This window comes from Myotis davidii, unplaced genomic scaffold (assembly GCF_000327345.1).
Source record: "Myotis davidii unplaced genomic scaffold, ASM32734v1 scaffold815, whole genome shotgun sequence".
NCBI lineage: Eukaryota > Metazoa > Chordata > Mammalia > Chiroptera > Vespertilionidae > Myotis > Myotis davidii.
This window is the reverse complement of record NW_006288179.1, coordinates 389,934-403,294: the sequence shown is the minus strand read 5'-3', so window position 1 is coordinate 403,294 and position 13,361 is coordinate 389,934. Positions and strand designations below refer to the sequence as shown.

Sequence of the window (13,361 nt, the reverse complement as noted above, 5' to 3'; positions counted from 1 at the left end):
CAGGGTGGGGGTGGGGGGGCTGGGCTCAGCCAGGCCTGCCTATCCTCACATCTGGGGGAGACCCGAGGGAGGCAGGTGCGGCAGGGGGAGGGGGGCTGGTCGTGCTCTCCCCACAGGAGTACACAGGGGACCGGAGCAGCAATTGCAGCAGCCCGGCCGACTTCTGGGAGATCGCCCTGAGCTCCAAGATGGACGGTGTGGACATCGCCTCGGTGACGGGGCCCATGGCCAACTACGTCCAGGAGGGCCGGGGTAAGCCAAGCAGGCGCAGGACATGGAAATGTGTTTAAGATGTCCTCAGACAGGCCATGCCTTAGCTCCACCATTGTCTGACTCACTCTGAGCTGCGCCATGACAACACCAAGTGGGCAGACTTGGTGCTGACGGTGGCCTCTCTGGTGAAGTGTCTGATGTCTTATAATTCACACAGTTTTCACACCTACTGCCTATTTCCACCCCCACAACCCTGAGAGGTGAGAGGGCAGGGATTAGCCGCTGTGCAGACGGGAAAATAAAGGCTAAGAGAAGTTAGAGTGACGATGTCCTTAATCCTCACTGATCCACCACCAGGAGGGGTCATCCTCAGCTCTGCCCTTACCCAAACTCTCGGGCTACAGATTCTGCCCAGGGCACCCGGGACAAGTCTCATCTGACAGAGCTGAACTGTAGCAGTGAGAACCCCTTCCTGTTCGTAGAGCATCACATGAAGGACTTGGCCACACAAACTTAAGTCGCCATGTGTTGGGGATTGGGGGAGAGGGGGAAGAAGTCCTGAACTGGGGTTTTTTGGAGATTTAAGTTCCACTTCTGGTTCTGACCATAATTCCATGGGGCCCTGCACAAGTTACTCTTTGGCTTCTGTTTTTCCCTCCTCCATAAAACAATATTGGACATTTAAATGCACACTACCTTTCTGCTCAGTTCTCAGTATAGAGCGTGACACCACTATAGTCCTCTCCAGGAGACCACATGGTGGGTCTGTGGGGTTGAGCAGAGAGTGTCGATCATTTTATATTCTACCTTCTCACTCTGTGAATAAATGACGGGAACCACGAGAAAGTGCCTCTCCTTGATTAAGCCACTGTGATCACCGCGGAAAGGTCAACAGGGCTCTCTTTATAAAGATGGACCAAGGTCATGGGCAGGTACAGAAAACAATGCAGGTCATTGCAGTCAGGAAGGTCCAGCTTGGAAACTTTTCAAAGAGAGATGGATTGCATAAGCTATAGCCCACTACACCAGGGCAGTGTCTCCCAAGCTAGTGAGGAAGATGAGCCAGGAGAAGGGTTTTCAATTTGTATCAATAGTAACTGCCAGTGACAGAAACCTAGAGATAGTGATTTAAACAATGGGGGGGATTTTTCTTTTCTCTCACCCAGAAGTTCAAGGGTAAACAGTTGGTACTGAGATAGCAGCCCCGGTGAAGTCAGGGACCTGGGCTCTTTCAACTTAATCACTCTGGCAACCTCACAAGTGGCTTCCATCCTAAAGGTCGCCCATGGTTCCAAGGCGACTGCTGGAGCTCCAGCCATCACATCCACACCCCAAGCAAAATGAATGGAAGGGTAAGGGGCAAAAAGGTGCTCCTCCCTGTTGAGTCAGACCCTTTAAAATAAATTATGCTGCCAGACTTGTGTGGCTCAGTGGTTGAGTGTGTTGACCCATGAACCAAGAGATCACAGTTTGATTCCTGGTCAGGGCACATGCCTGAGTTGTGGGCACTATTCCCAAGTAGGGGGCGTGCATGAGGCAGCAGATCAATGATTCTCTCTCCTTTTCCCTTCTCTTTCTCTCTCCTTCCCTCTCTCTAAAATAAATAAAAACCTATTTAAAAAATAAAATAAAATTTCCCAACAACATCTGCTTACATATCATGACTGCCCCTAACTGCAAACAGAACAGATACTGGGTGGGCAACTAGAACTCTCTGCCACATGACCTGAGCAAGTTTTTATGCTGATCCGTCTGGTTTAGTGGATGGAAATGGATGCTTTCTAGAACTTTCATTTACCATGTTACACACATAATACTCTTATTCTTCTTCCCTAAATTCCTACTTTCCGTGAGACCTTGGTTTTGCCAACCTCTTTTTTGCTGATATAGTAAGCTTCTCGGGCATCCCCTGTACTTGGGGAAAGGTGGTTGTTCTTACCCACTTCACCTGGGAGTGACAGGGGCAACTAAGTTTTCATGTGGCAAGGATGCTCTCTTTGATCCTCACTTGGGAGTCAACAGCTCCCTCACTCCTTAGAGGGCAGACACTCACCAGTCTGGAAAGCTCCCTTGCACTTTGTCTCGGAGGCAGGGAGGCAAAGTCTCCAAGTCTCATTTCCAAGTCCACGCCAAGCCTGCCCAGGTCCGCCTGGCCTGTCATGAGGTGGGGCCCCTGATCTCTTGCAGTCATTCCCTACTATGTGTCAGTCACCACCTCGAAGCACCAGGACGCAGCCACGGACAGCCGGGCCTTCATCATCCTCATCGGGGAGGATGATGAGGTCAGTAACCGCATCTGGCTGGACTATCCCCGAGGGAAGAAGGGCTTCAGCTGTGGCTCCGTGGAGGAGTTCTACGTCGGAGGCTTGGATGTCGGCGAAATCAAGAAAATAGAGGTGCTGGCCCCTGGGACCTGGGGATAGTGACCACCCCCAGGAAGGAAGGAGCTGACCTGTACACGGGTGGGAGGGGCGTGGAGGGCAGGCGGAGGAACTGACCTGAGCCCCACCTCAGAGCAGGAAACAGAGGAAGACTCCCTGGCCTCTGCCATCACCTTGAGTGAGCCGCCCACCCGTCCAGGTCCCAGTTTTCCACCCAATGGGAATGCCTCATGTAATTGCTTTCTATTGCTGTGTAACCCATGGCCATAAACTGAGTAACTTAAGAGCACACAAATGTATCATCTCACATTTTCCTGGGTCAGGAATCTAGATGTGAGTTAGCTGGTTCTCTTCCTAACATGCCAGTGTGCTGAAGTCAACTTGCTGCCAGGGCTGTGGTCTCAGCTGAGGCTTCGGATCCTGTTCTAAGCTCACTGGTTATCGGCAAAATCTATTTCCTTGTGGTTATAGGACTGAGGTCCCCAGTTCCCAGAGGCTGCCCACACTCCCTACCATGCAACCCCCTCAAGAACACGGCAGTTCATTTCTTCAAGGCCAATAAAAGATGTCTTCTGCTTCAAATCTCTCTGACTTCTTCCATCTCCGATGTCTAGTCCCTCTTTTAAAAGGACTCACCTGATTAAGCCAGGCCCACCCAGAATAGTCTTTGTATTAACTCAAAGTCATCTGATTAGAGACCTTAATTATATCTGTAAAATCTTTTCCCCTCAGGGGAGGGACTTGGGTCAGTGAATCCAGAACACATTGGAAGGAAGCACTGCGGGAGGAGGCTGAAGGGGATGCTGAGCGGAGCAGGGAGGGCTTCCTTCCCAGTAGTGCCCAGATCCTCACAGCCCCTTGTGTCCCCTCCTAGCTGGGCCATGATGGGGCCTCCCCTGAGAGCTGCTGGCTGGTGGAGGAGCTGAGTTTGGCTGTGCCCACCCTGGGCACCAAGTACACATTGCGCTGCAATTGCTGGCTCGCCAAGGACCGAGGAGATGGCGTCACCTCCCGAGTCTTTGACCTCCTGGATGCCACGGTGGTGAACATTGGAGTGAAGGTATAGACGGGCCCTGAGCGTGTGCATTGTACGACAAGAGCAGTGCAAGGTGGTGTGGGGGAGCGGTAGGGAGGTGGATGTGAGGGAAGCAGGGAACGCATCACTGGTGTGTTGGCCGAAGCTGCAGCCCTGGTCTACCAGCCAGATGTGCTTTGCTTGGAGCCAGGAGACGCAGGTCTCTTTTGGTCTGCTGCTGTGTGACCTTGGGTAAGTCAGTTAGCCTCTCTGGACCTTGGTCTTCTCCTATAGCACCTGAAAATCATGCTTGCCATTCTGTTTCACGTTAATATCTTTAATGTGATCACGATGAGCCTTGCAAAGTAGCAGCTCTACATAGATGCTCAGAGTCAGTATTCTCCAAGTCTGCTCCATCAGCCCCTCTAGGACACGATGGGGACAGGTGCACTGGTGTTCTGTGAGCCTCTGGGTCTCAGTGAGAGCTGTCCGCATAAGACCCTTTGACCATATATACCCTGGCTTCACCTCTAACTGACCAAATGACCTGGGGTGAGTTATATAAACTCACAGGTCAGTGCCAGGCAGCAGGCAGGATGCCTGGGGGCTAATGTCCGGGGAACATGGCCGGTTGGCAGCTCTAGTTCACGTGACCCCGCAGGCTTCTCTTTCTCTTGGAAAAGCCTCGGGGTCATCTCGGTTCCTGAATCCAAACCGATGGGCGACTAGTTTTAAGTCAGGAGCTGTCCCACAAAGGTCAGAAGAAACCCCCCTGGCCTGAGCATATGCTGCCGTGTTGTCTATGGAAACAGGAGGAAGGGCTGAGTCACGGGCTGTAAAAACCGTGACAGGCAGGAGAGTGGATGCCTGCCCCTCCCCTGCGTGAAGCCAGAGGACAGAACTTTCTACAACATAGACAGCCCCCCTCCCTTCCCCAGACGACTCCATCAGTGGCCAGACGGTCTGTGTGGGTGAGCACACAATTCCTCCCGGGACCTCTGTCCTGACCCAGGTTCCCCGCGTGCACGTGGGTATGTGTGCCTGTATGTGCGCCCACCCCCAGCACATGCACAGCCCACGGCGCGGCTGCTCTCCCTCTGAGCTCTTCAGTCCATGGAAATCCGGACCCACATCCCTGTTACCCATGTGACAAAAGAACACAGGTTTGTCGCTTTACAAAGAGCCGCAGGATTCTCGGGGCTGGCCATCTCCCCAGGACGCCTGATATCAGACTGGAATTACAAAAGCCCCGTTTCGGTGTTTCTTTCTGGAAACACAACTGTGACATAAAAAGAAACGTGTCTGTGTAGAGGGGAGAGAGATGGACACAGAGAACACAGGAGTCTGGAGGGAGCCAGTCTCCTCAGGACCACGAAGCGCCCATTTTGGCCCTTCTATTTTCCATGCCTGTCTGGACAAGAGCAAAAAGGCACCAGGCTCCTGCTTTCATTCTCAGTAGCTCCGTGCCCATCAGATGTCCTTGTTAGATGGTCTGCATGGAGTTTCCTGGTAAAGCAAGAGGCTCTTCAATTACTCCCTCAACAAACCTATGCCCTGGGTCAGGCCTGAAAACACTACTTCTGATCTTGGTATCCAGGGCAAAGGTTCTAGCCGCTGCTTGACAAGCACAGAGCATCCAGCAGGTACGGCAGTGGTGGCGTGATCACTGTGATGGATAGTGTGGGTTCTGAGTTCTAAAGCTTCTGGTGTGTGGGTACCAGGCACCTGCACAGGTGAGAATACCTACCATGTGGCAGCCGCAGGGGAAGGGAAGGGCCAGGTGTGTGCAAGGCAGATGGTTAGCTTGGCATTTCCTCTGCCGTGTGTGCCAACCACTCCTGATCCTTTGGGGCCTAACTGCTAGTCCTTGGGCAACAGGTGAGAGGAATGGAGTAAGAAGCCAGGGCTGGAAGACACCCCAAGTCATGGTAAAGATGCCCCTTTTGCCACAAGGCTGCTTCTCAGAGGAAGAACCAAGGCAGGGGACTTAGTGGGAGTCCTGGGAAGAGCAGGCTACTCCCACCCGCTCTGGTGAAGACAAAGGGACTATATCCTCTTTGCAGCAAACCTCAGGCGAAAGGGAAAAGTTTCAAACTAAAGCAAAAATCAGGTAGACGAGGTGGTTGTCCCGCGTCACAGTGGATGGAGGCTGAGCTCCCTTAAATGGCCCCCGGATGGACTCCTCGCTCCCCAATGTGCAGGGTGTCTGTTGGCTGCAGCATGCAGGGGGGACAGTCACCCATAGCTGGTGCCACTTCTTGAGGCCAAACCATGCGGCAGGCCCCGTGTCTGCAGCTCTCACAACTCTGCAAAGTGTTTGTCCCCGTTTCACGAGGACAAAGCAGAGGCTGGCAAGGGGGGTCGGCCCATGTTCAGCAGCCTGCAGGTGGGAGGTCTGGGATTCCAGTGGAGCTCTGGAGGCTCCCAAAGCCGCTGTCCTGCCACTACGTGCTGCATGGACTTAGGCTGGGATTCGATTCACTGAGGAATCGGTTAACACTGAGGCTATCAGTCATGTATCTGCTGCACACACGTTCTCTATGTGAAACAGAATTCCCTCTAGTACTAAACTGGGCACAGTGAGGGACATAGAGTGACAGGTCTGACTCTTGCTCTCCAGTCATTCATAGTTGATGGGGCAGGGAGGAGAGGGGGGATCTCTTCAGACCACAGAGCTTGGAGAGAGTGTCGTCTTGCCTGGTGAGAATGAGGCAAATCAGTGGGGTTGGTGGGTGAGGCCAAAGCTCAGAACCCGCATCCCTCTCCTGGCAGGAGCTGTATGAGATGACTGTGTGGACGGGCGACGTGGTTGGCGGTGGCACCGACTCCAACATCTTTATGACCCTCTATGGCATCAACGGTAGCACAGAGGAAATGAAGCTAGACAAAAAGAAGGCCAGGTATCCAGGGGCCACCTCTGCCCCTTGCCCCTCACACATCCAGTTCTCCACTTTCTAGCCCCACCCCGCCTTCAGCCAGATTGCTTCCCTCACACACCCTCATACCTTGGGGCCTTCCAGCCTCCACACCTTTGTCCCTGTGATCCCCCCCTCCTGGAATGCTCTTCACCCACTCTTTTGTGTTTCAAGACCTTTCTCTTTCAAGGTCCAGCTCAAATCTACCTCTTCCAGGAAGCCTTCCTTGATTACCTCATTCCATAACCCACCTGTTCTTCCTTCTTTTTCTTTCTCTCCCTCCCTCCTTTCTCTCTTCCTCCCCCTTCCTCCCTCCCTCTCTCTCTCTCCTTTTCCTCCTCCCTTCCTCCTTTTCTTCCTCCCTTCCTTCATCCCTCTCTCCCTCCCTCCCTTCCTCCTTCTCTCCCTTCCTCCCACCTGTCGCTAGGAAATGTTTACTGTAAGGTCTGTAGACTAGTTAAGAGTATCATGTCAGTGTGAATCTCCTGGGCCTCTCAGGACAGGCTGCTGAAGAGGCTGGGTTTGCCCTGTGTATCTGCTCAGAGAAGCCTCTCTACTCGGCAGCTGAAGAGGTGACAAGTGGGGAGCATGGCCACTGGCTGCCCCACATTCCCTTTCACCTGGTTTTCTCCTGGTTCCCACCCCTGCTAAAGGCTATCCTGGGGGAAGTACCCAACTCCCACTAGCACATTAGTATCTGTGACTGGGAACAGCCTGAGGCTGACCAGGCCAAAGTCTTAGGCTGGGAGGAAACTATTTCACAGAAGGACTTGGGCCTTGAGGGACATGGATCAAAGACTGACCATTTCTCCAAGGCAGCCCCTTTGTGTGGGAGGAAGCCAAGTTCCAAGGGAAGCTGGGTGGCTTAGGTGGCTAGCAGAATGAGATTAAGACCCAGAACTGGTAGGTCTTGACTCAGGACCACTTCTACCAGGCAAACTCACTTAACCCAGTATTTCGGGAGCACATCTGGGGTGCAAGAGACAGGCTATTGGGGAGTCAGTGGGAACTGAGAGGGAGGCTGAGTAGAAGTCTGTTCTCTCCTTACCCTGAACTGATCTGTGGCACAACCTGGGCCCCTCACCACAGCCAGCTTCCCTTTTTCATGCCCCTGCTCTGCACCCCCAGGTTTGAGCGGGAGCAGAATGACACCTTCCTCATGGAGATCCTGGACATCGCTCCATTCACCAAGATGCGGATCCGAATTGATGGCCTGGGCAGCCGGCCCGAGTGGTTCCTGGAGAGGGTAAAGTGTCTGTCCCCTCGCTCTCCCTTCCACCACGGCCACACCATCTTCCTGCTCTTTTGGGCTGCCAGTGCCTTAATAGAGTGCAAATGTCACCTGAGAGGGTTATTACACAAACCTGACCAGTATATAATCCTTAGGACCCCCTTTGACATGAATTAATCCAAGAACACAGTTTTATTTATTTATGTCCAGTCAAAATTTAATCAGCTGCCAGAGAACAAAGCATGCACTGCGGCAAGCAGAGGCTTTGTGTGGGCTTCCTGGAGGAAGTGGGCTGGGAGGAGTGAAAGGAGCAGCAGGAGCTGGGACAGCGAGAGACTGTGGTGGGAGCTTGAAGCAGCCCAGCAAGGACGCTAGTGGTGTCCCTGTGATCACTGTTGCTGGTGCCTCTTTCTCCGTCTTGGACCTCCACTCCCCCTGAGTCAGTCTCTCATCCCCCGTCCACCTAAAGCCTTCTATCCCAAGTCCCTCAGGCTCCTACACCCCTCTTAGCCATTAGCGGATTTTTGTTTGAGCCAAGGGCAACCTGGCCAACTTCAGTAAATGACAGTGAGGTCCTGTCAGCAGATGTGTTAGGGGACCCAGAAGAAGGCACCTTACCTAGTTGGATGACAGCGTTTGGTTGGTCCACTTTCCGTCTTTCACTCAGCAAACGTTTCTTGTGGCCAACCTTGGAAACATGTTTGGACAAAGGGCCCATTTCCAAATCCCTAGACTAGAGTTGTCATGGTGGGGGTTTCGGAACCTGTGCAAGGCACACGGGGCAGGTTCTTCATCTCAGGGAGGACCCTTTCTACTCGTCTTGAGTCCAAATCAGAAGAATTTGTCTCAAGACTGGGGTTCTGGGTCCTTGGGGTTCAGCCAATGGGGCTGCATTAGTGGGTGGGGGTCGGTGGGTGGGAAGGGCATTCCTATGCTGAGTCCTCTCACCCAGATCCTCCTGAAGAACATGAACACTGGGGACCTGACCATGTTCTACTATGGAGACTGGCTGTCCCAGCGGAAGGGCAAGAAGACCCTGGTGTGTGAAATGTGTGCCGTCATCAACGGAGAAGAGATGATGGAGTACACTTCCTACACCGTCTCGGTTAAGACCAGTGACATCCTGGGTGAGTCAGGGGTCCCCCCATTTCCCACTACCACCTCCCATCATCCACTACTCTTGCCCCTCTTCAAGTTCTGGCTCAGGCCCTGGACTCTGGCAAGGTCATTTTTTAGATGGCCTTCCAAAATTTAGTCAGCCCAAGTCATTTCCACAGTGGGTTACTTTCTGTCTGGACAGAAGGACTTCCTCCGAGGGACTGAATTGGCTCTGTTCCTCCTCGTTCAGAGAAGGGGGGGAGAACATTATTGAACAGTATGGTCAGCACCTCTGTATTCCTGTTGCTCCCTAATGTCCCTCACCCAGGTGCCATGCACCCCTGACACCCATCGGTTCCTTCCCACATCCCTGCGCTTTGCAACCATCTTCTGTGTGCCAGCTTTGGCCTAGGGCAGTGGTCGGCAAATTCATTAGTCAATAGAGCCAAATATTAACAGTACAACGATTGAAACTTTTTGGCTTTTGAGAGCCAAATTTTTTAAACTTAAACTATATAGGTAGGTACATTGTTATTAACTTAATTAGGGTACTCCTAAAACTTAGGAAGAGCCACACTCAAGGAGCCCAAGAGCCGCATGTGGCTCGCGAGCTGCAGTTTGCCGACCATGGGCCCAGGGTCTCAGGATGGAGATATGACCCTGGGCCGTTGTGGGTTTGATATTGCCATAGAGCAATGACAGTGAGGTTCTGTCAGCACACGTGCTGGGAAACCCCTAGATGGGGACCAGGGACAAGGGTCATGGAGGGCTTCCCAGAGGTGGTGCCAAAGTCTAGTTCAGAAAGTCAAACAGAAGCCAGTGAGGCAGAGGGGACACTAGCATGTGCAAAGGCCTGGAGCTGAAAGGGAACACGCTTGTCATGGAGGCAGTGCCTCCTACCTACCCCACTCCCCATATCAATCCTGCTCTCCAGGGGCTTGGCAAGGAACCTGGAAAACTCATTTACACTAATTAAAAATGTCTACTTTAGGTTTAGCTTGTTGGCCCTGTTAGTTTACATTTTCAACAGAGAAGCATTTAGCCAAAGAAATGAAGCTCTCATGGTAAAATCTCAGGCCAGGACAATTGGTAAAGTTTGTTTTAGGCACCTCCCTTCATCCTTTTCTCCTCACAGTGGAACTTTCACTCTTTTTGTTTAAAGTTCCACATGTTTTCAAGCCCCTTCATCTGATGCACCCTCAGAAAATAATTGATAAATTTATTGATGACCACAGGGTCTGTATCCAAAAAGCTTCACAGGGTCACCTCTTCCAGAAGCATTTTCTTTTTAACTGGGGTCAATACCTCTATTTGCCTTAAGCAAATGATATGAACTCTGGTGTAGTATGCCAACCAGAGGCAGATCTGGGGAACAAGAAACTTTCCTATTTCCTCTGAACCTGTATAGGAGGGAACCTGCATTTCTAAACCATAAAGCCAGTCTACATGGCATTTCATGTAAGTGTGGGTGTATTCCCCAGAACTAGGGGAGTTCTTGTACTAAACCATTCATACATGCTAACCAGAACCCCAGTGAGCCCACCAGCAGGTACAAAGCACAGAGATAAATGAAGGATAGAGTAGGAGACGCAAGAGTTGCAGGACAGTAACCAGCCCTTTCCAACATCACCCTGGCCTCACTGACTCCGAACTTGCCCATCTGCATGCCTGGCTCCTCCAAGGAGGCCAGAGCAGGAGGGACTGTGTGTCAGAGAGGCCAGCACCCAGAGCCCTTGTCTTGTATATTCCCAGGTGCAGGCACTGATGCCAATGTGTTCATCACCATCTTTGGGGAGAATGGAGATAGCGGGACCCTCGCCCTGAAGCAGTCAGCCAACTGGAACAAGTTTGAACGGAACAACACGGACACGTTCAACTTCCCTGACATGCTGAGCCTGGGCCACCTCTGCAAGCTGAGGGTCTGGCACGACAGCAAAGGTACCGCCCGCTCAAGGTCAGGGTGGTTGGGGAGGGGAGGCCTCAGCACTCCACCCGAGCTCCTCCCCAGGATGGCAGGCAACTAAGAAAGCCTGGTGGCCACCATGTTGATACTCCCATTGGTTAAAAGAGCCAGTGTTTTTGGACAAATTTTAGGGGAGGGGCTTAGTCCCTCCTGCTCTCTCCCAGAGGATGAATGGTTCTCAATTTTCTATGACATTGGAGCACTGTCTTCCTAGTTCAGACATAAAAATTAAGAAAAAGAAAAAGGCTATGTCACCAGATTCACTTCCTGTGGATTTCCTATAAAGGCTTATGCTGGCCATGAACTTCAGGATCCGGATGAGGCCCTCTAATACTGGCTGCCAGTCTCTGACACCGATTGTGTGCATATCTAGACTTTCTCAGCTTCTTGATGTATTTTTTCTTCTATGCAAAAATCTGGACAGTCAATTCTTTCTATCTCATCACTGACTCAAAATCCTCAACGAAAAGAGGTGGTTCAGCACCACGGACAGCTACATGCAGCGTTTTAGGTGCCAGGCTCTTCAAAGACTTTGATTCCTCCCTTGGATAACCCAAGACTTTGGGCTTGTCTTGGCCTCATCATGGCTCTTTGACATAAAAAGAATCCCGAGTCATTGATATTATCTTCTTCCCTTTGTAGGCAGAGAAATGGGCCTTCTCTCCTTCAACCAGACTTTGGATCTGAAAGCAGGACCATGTTACTGGCAGGGAAAAGAATATTTCTGTATCCTTATTAAACCCAGGTGGTTGGGCTATTAGGGTCAGGAAGTCCAGGTTCTGTGCCTGACTTTCTCTTTATAGTAACTTTCTCCTCCAGAAATGGAAGTTTAAATGTTAATATAAGCTAAGATAGCTAAACATGTCCTTAAATGCTCTCTATGCCACATTTTCCCCATATATCGTTTAAAAATATTCAAGCTACATTATGCTTCCCTTGCATAGAAATTTATGAGGACAAATATATTTTGTTTGAGAGTTTTCCACACACAAAAAAGATGTGAATCCTGAAAAATTACTGTGCAAGTCAGGTTACAAATGTTTAGTTAACTTAATATCATAGCAAGCTTCTCCTTCACTGACTCTCTTCTATCTTTTTTGTTTATTTAATGGTTTATTTTATGAAAAATTTTAAACGTGTACAAAAGTGAAGGAAATATATTAATGAACTTCCACATACCCATCACATAGATTCAACAATTATAATTTGTCATGCCTGCTTTACCCTTTTTATTTTTTTCTTTGTTTTTTTTTTTTTTGGTTGCTGCAAGATATAAAATAAAATTCTAAACCTCATGTCATTTCATCCCAAACATACTATTTAGTATGTTTCTCTTTTTAGTATGTTTCATATTTTCTTATGAAATTACAATGCTGTTATTACACTTAACAATGATTTTTGTGATATCCAATTTTCATTCCATATACAAATTTTCTGAATAGCATAAAAATGTCTCTGTACTTTTGATTTTATTTGAATCTTTATGCAAACAAGGTCCATACACTACATTTAGTTGTTATGTCTCCTTAATCTCTTAATGCAGACCAGTGTCTACACCCTTTATTTTTCTATACCATTAACTTGTTGAAGGAATGGGGTGCAATGAGCTATAGAATTCCCACATTCTGGACCCTATCTGTTTGCTTCTTGGTGGTGTTGCTGCCTCTTTATTCCCCATATTTTCTATAACCTGGAAGCCAGCTCTCAAGGCTTGATTAGATTCAGGTTCAACTTTCTTTGGCAAGAATACTTTATAGGTGGTATCAGAATGACTTTAAAATGGGACCTGTGTACTTCATGTTACATCACAGCAGTCCCACTCTTATTGACACCTACATATAATAGGACCCAGGGACTGTCAGCCTGATTACTCCATTGTAAAGTTCCCCCCTAAGTTTTCATTTCATGGCTTCATCCAGTGATGATCTATTAGGGTTATAAATGATAATTTTCTTCTAATTGTCACTTCTTATCCACTTATCAGCTAGAATTCTGTTAATAAAAATTATCTCTCAGGCTATTTGGTTACTATGAAATATAGTTTATAGAGGAAAATAAAGATAAATGATTAAATCTTCTTCTTAATTCCAGTTACCAGATAGCTCTTATAATACAGAACAAATTATAACACAAGAGTGTTGATTTTATAATTTATCTTGCTCTGTCTTGCTTACTCTGAAATGAAAACTCTCCTCAAAGGAGGAATTTTTTTTTTAACCACAAAATGACGTTATATGTTTTCTTTTGGATAATATGAATTCATAGAAACATAAAGGACCTCAGAAATCATTATCATCATAACCCGTTACACCACTGGAATTTCTCCCCACATGTGGTCCTTTAGCTTTTGAGTTCTCAAGGACGCTGAAGGGTTGAGAGTAACTGGACCAATGCACAGTGCAGATAGCATGCAGCTCACAGAGCAAATACACACAGATTCATACATGATGGCTATAATTTGAGGAACACTTCTAAAGGAATGCCTGCCAGTTACAACAGAAACAGCTGATTATTTAATATTAGGCAAAGATGTGTCAGGTTTAGC

General features: G+C 49.3%; 1 protein-coding gene across 2 annotated transcripts in view; it reads left to right on the top strand.

The window, feature by feature from the left end:
• Positions 1-13,361, top strand: part of LOXHD1 (lipoxygenase homology domains 1) — a 101,430-nt gene that overhangs the window by 72,687 nt on the left and 15,382 nt on the right. For both annotated transcript variants that reach the window (XM_015561479.1, XM_015561478.1), the window contains 7 exons: positions 117-252; positions 2,401-2,609; positions 3,469-3,654; positions 6,382-6,509; positions 7,653-7,770; positions 8,708-8,882; positions 10,606-10,791. In XM_015561479.1, the coding sequence (XP_015416965.1) occupies positions 117-252; positions 2,401-2,609; positions 3,469-3,654; positions 6,382-6,509; positions 7,653-7,770; positions 8,708-8,882; positions 10,606-10,791 (1,138 nt within the window). The remainder of the gene's footprint in view (positions 1-116; positions 253-2,400; positions 2,610-3,468; positions 3,655-6,381; positions 6,510-7,652; positions 7,771-8,707; positions 8,883-10,605; positions 10,792-13,361) is intronic.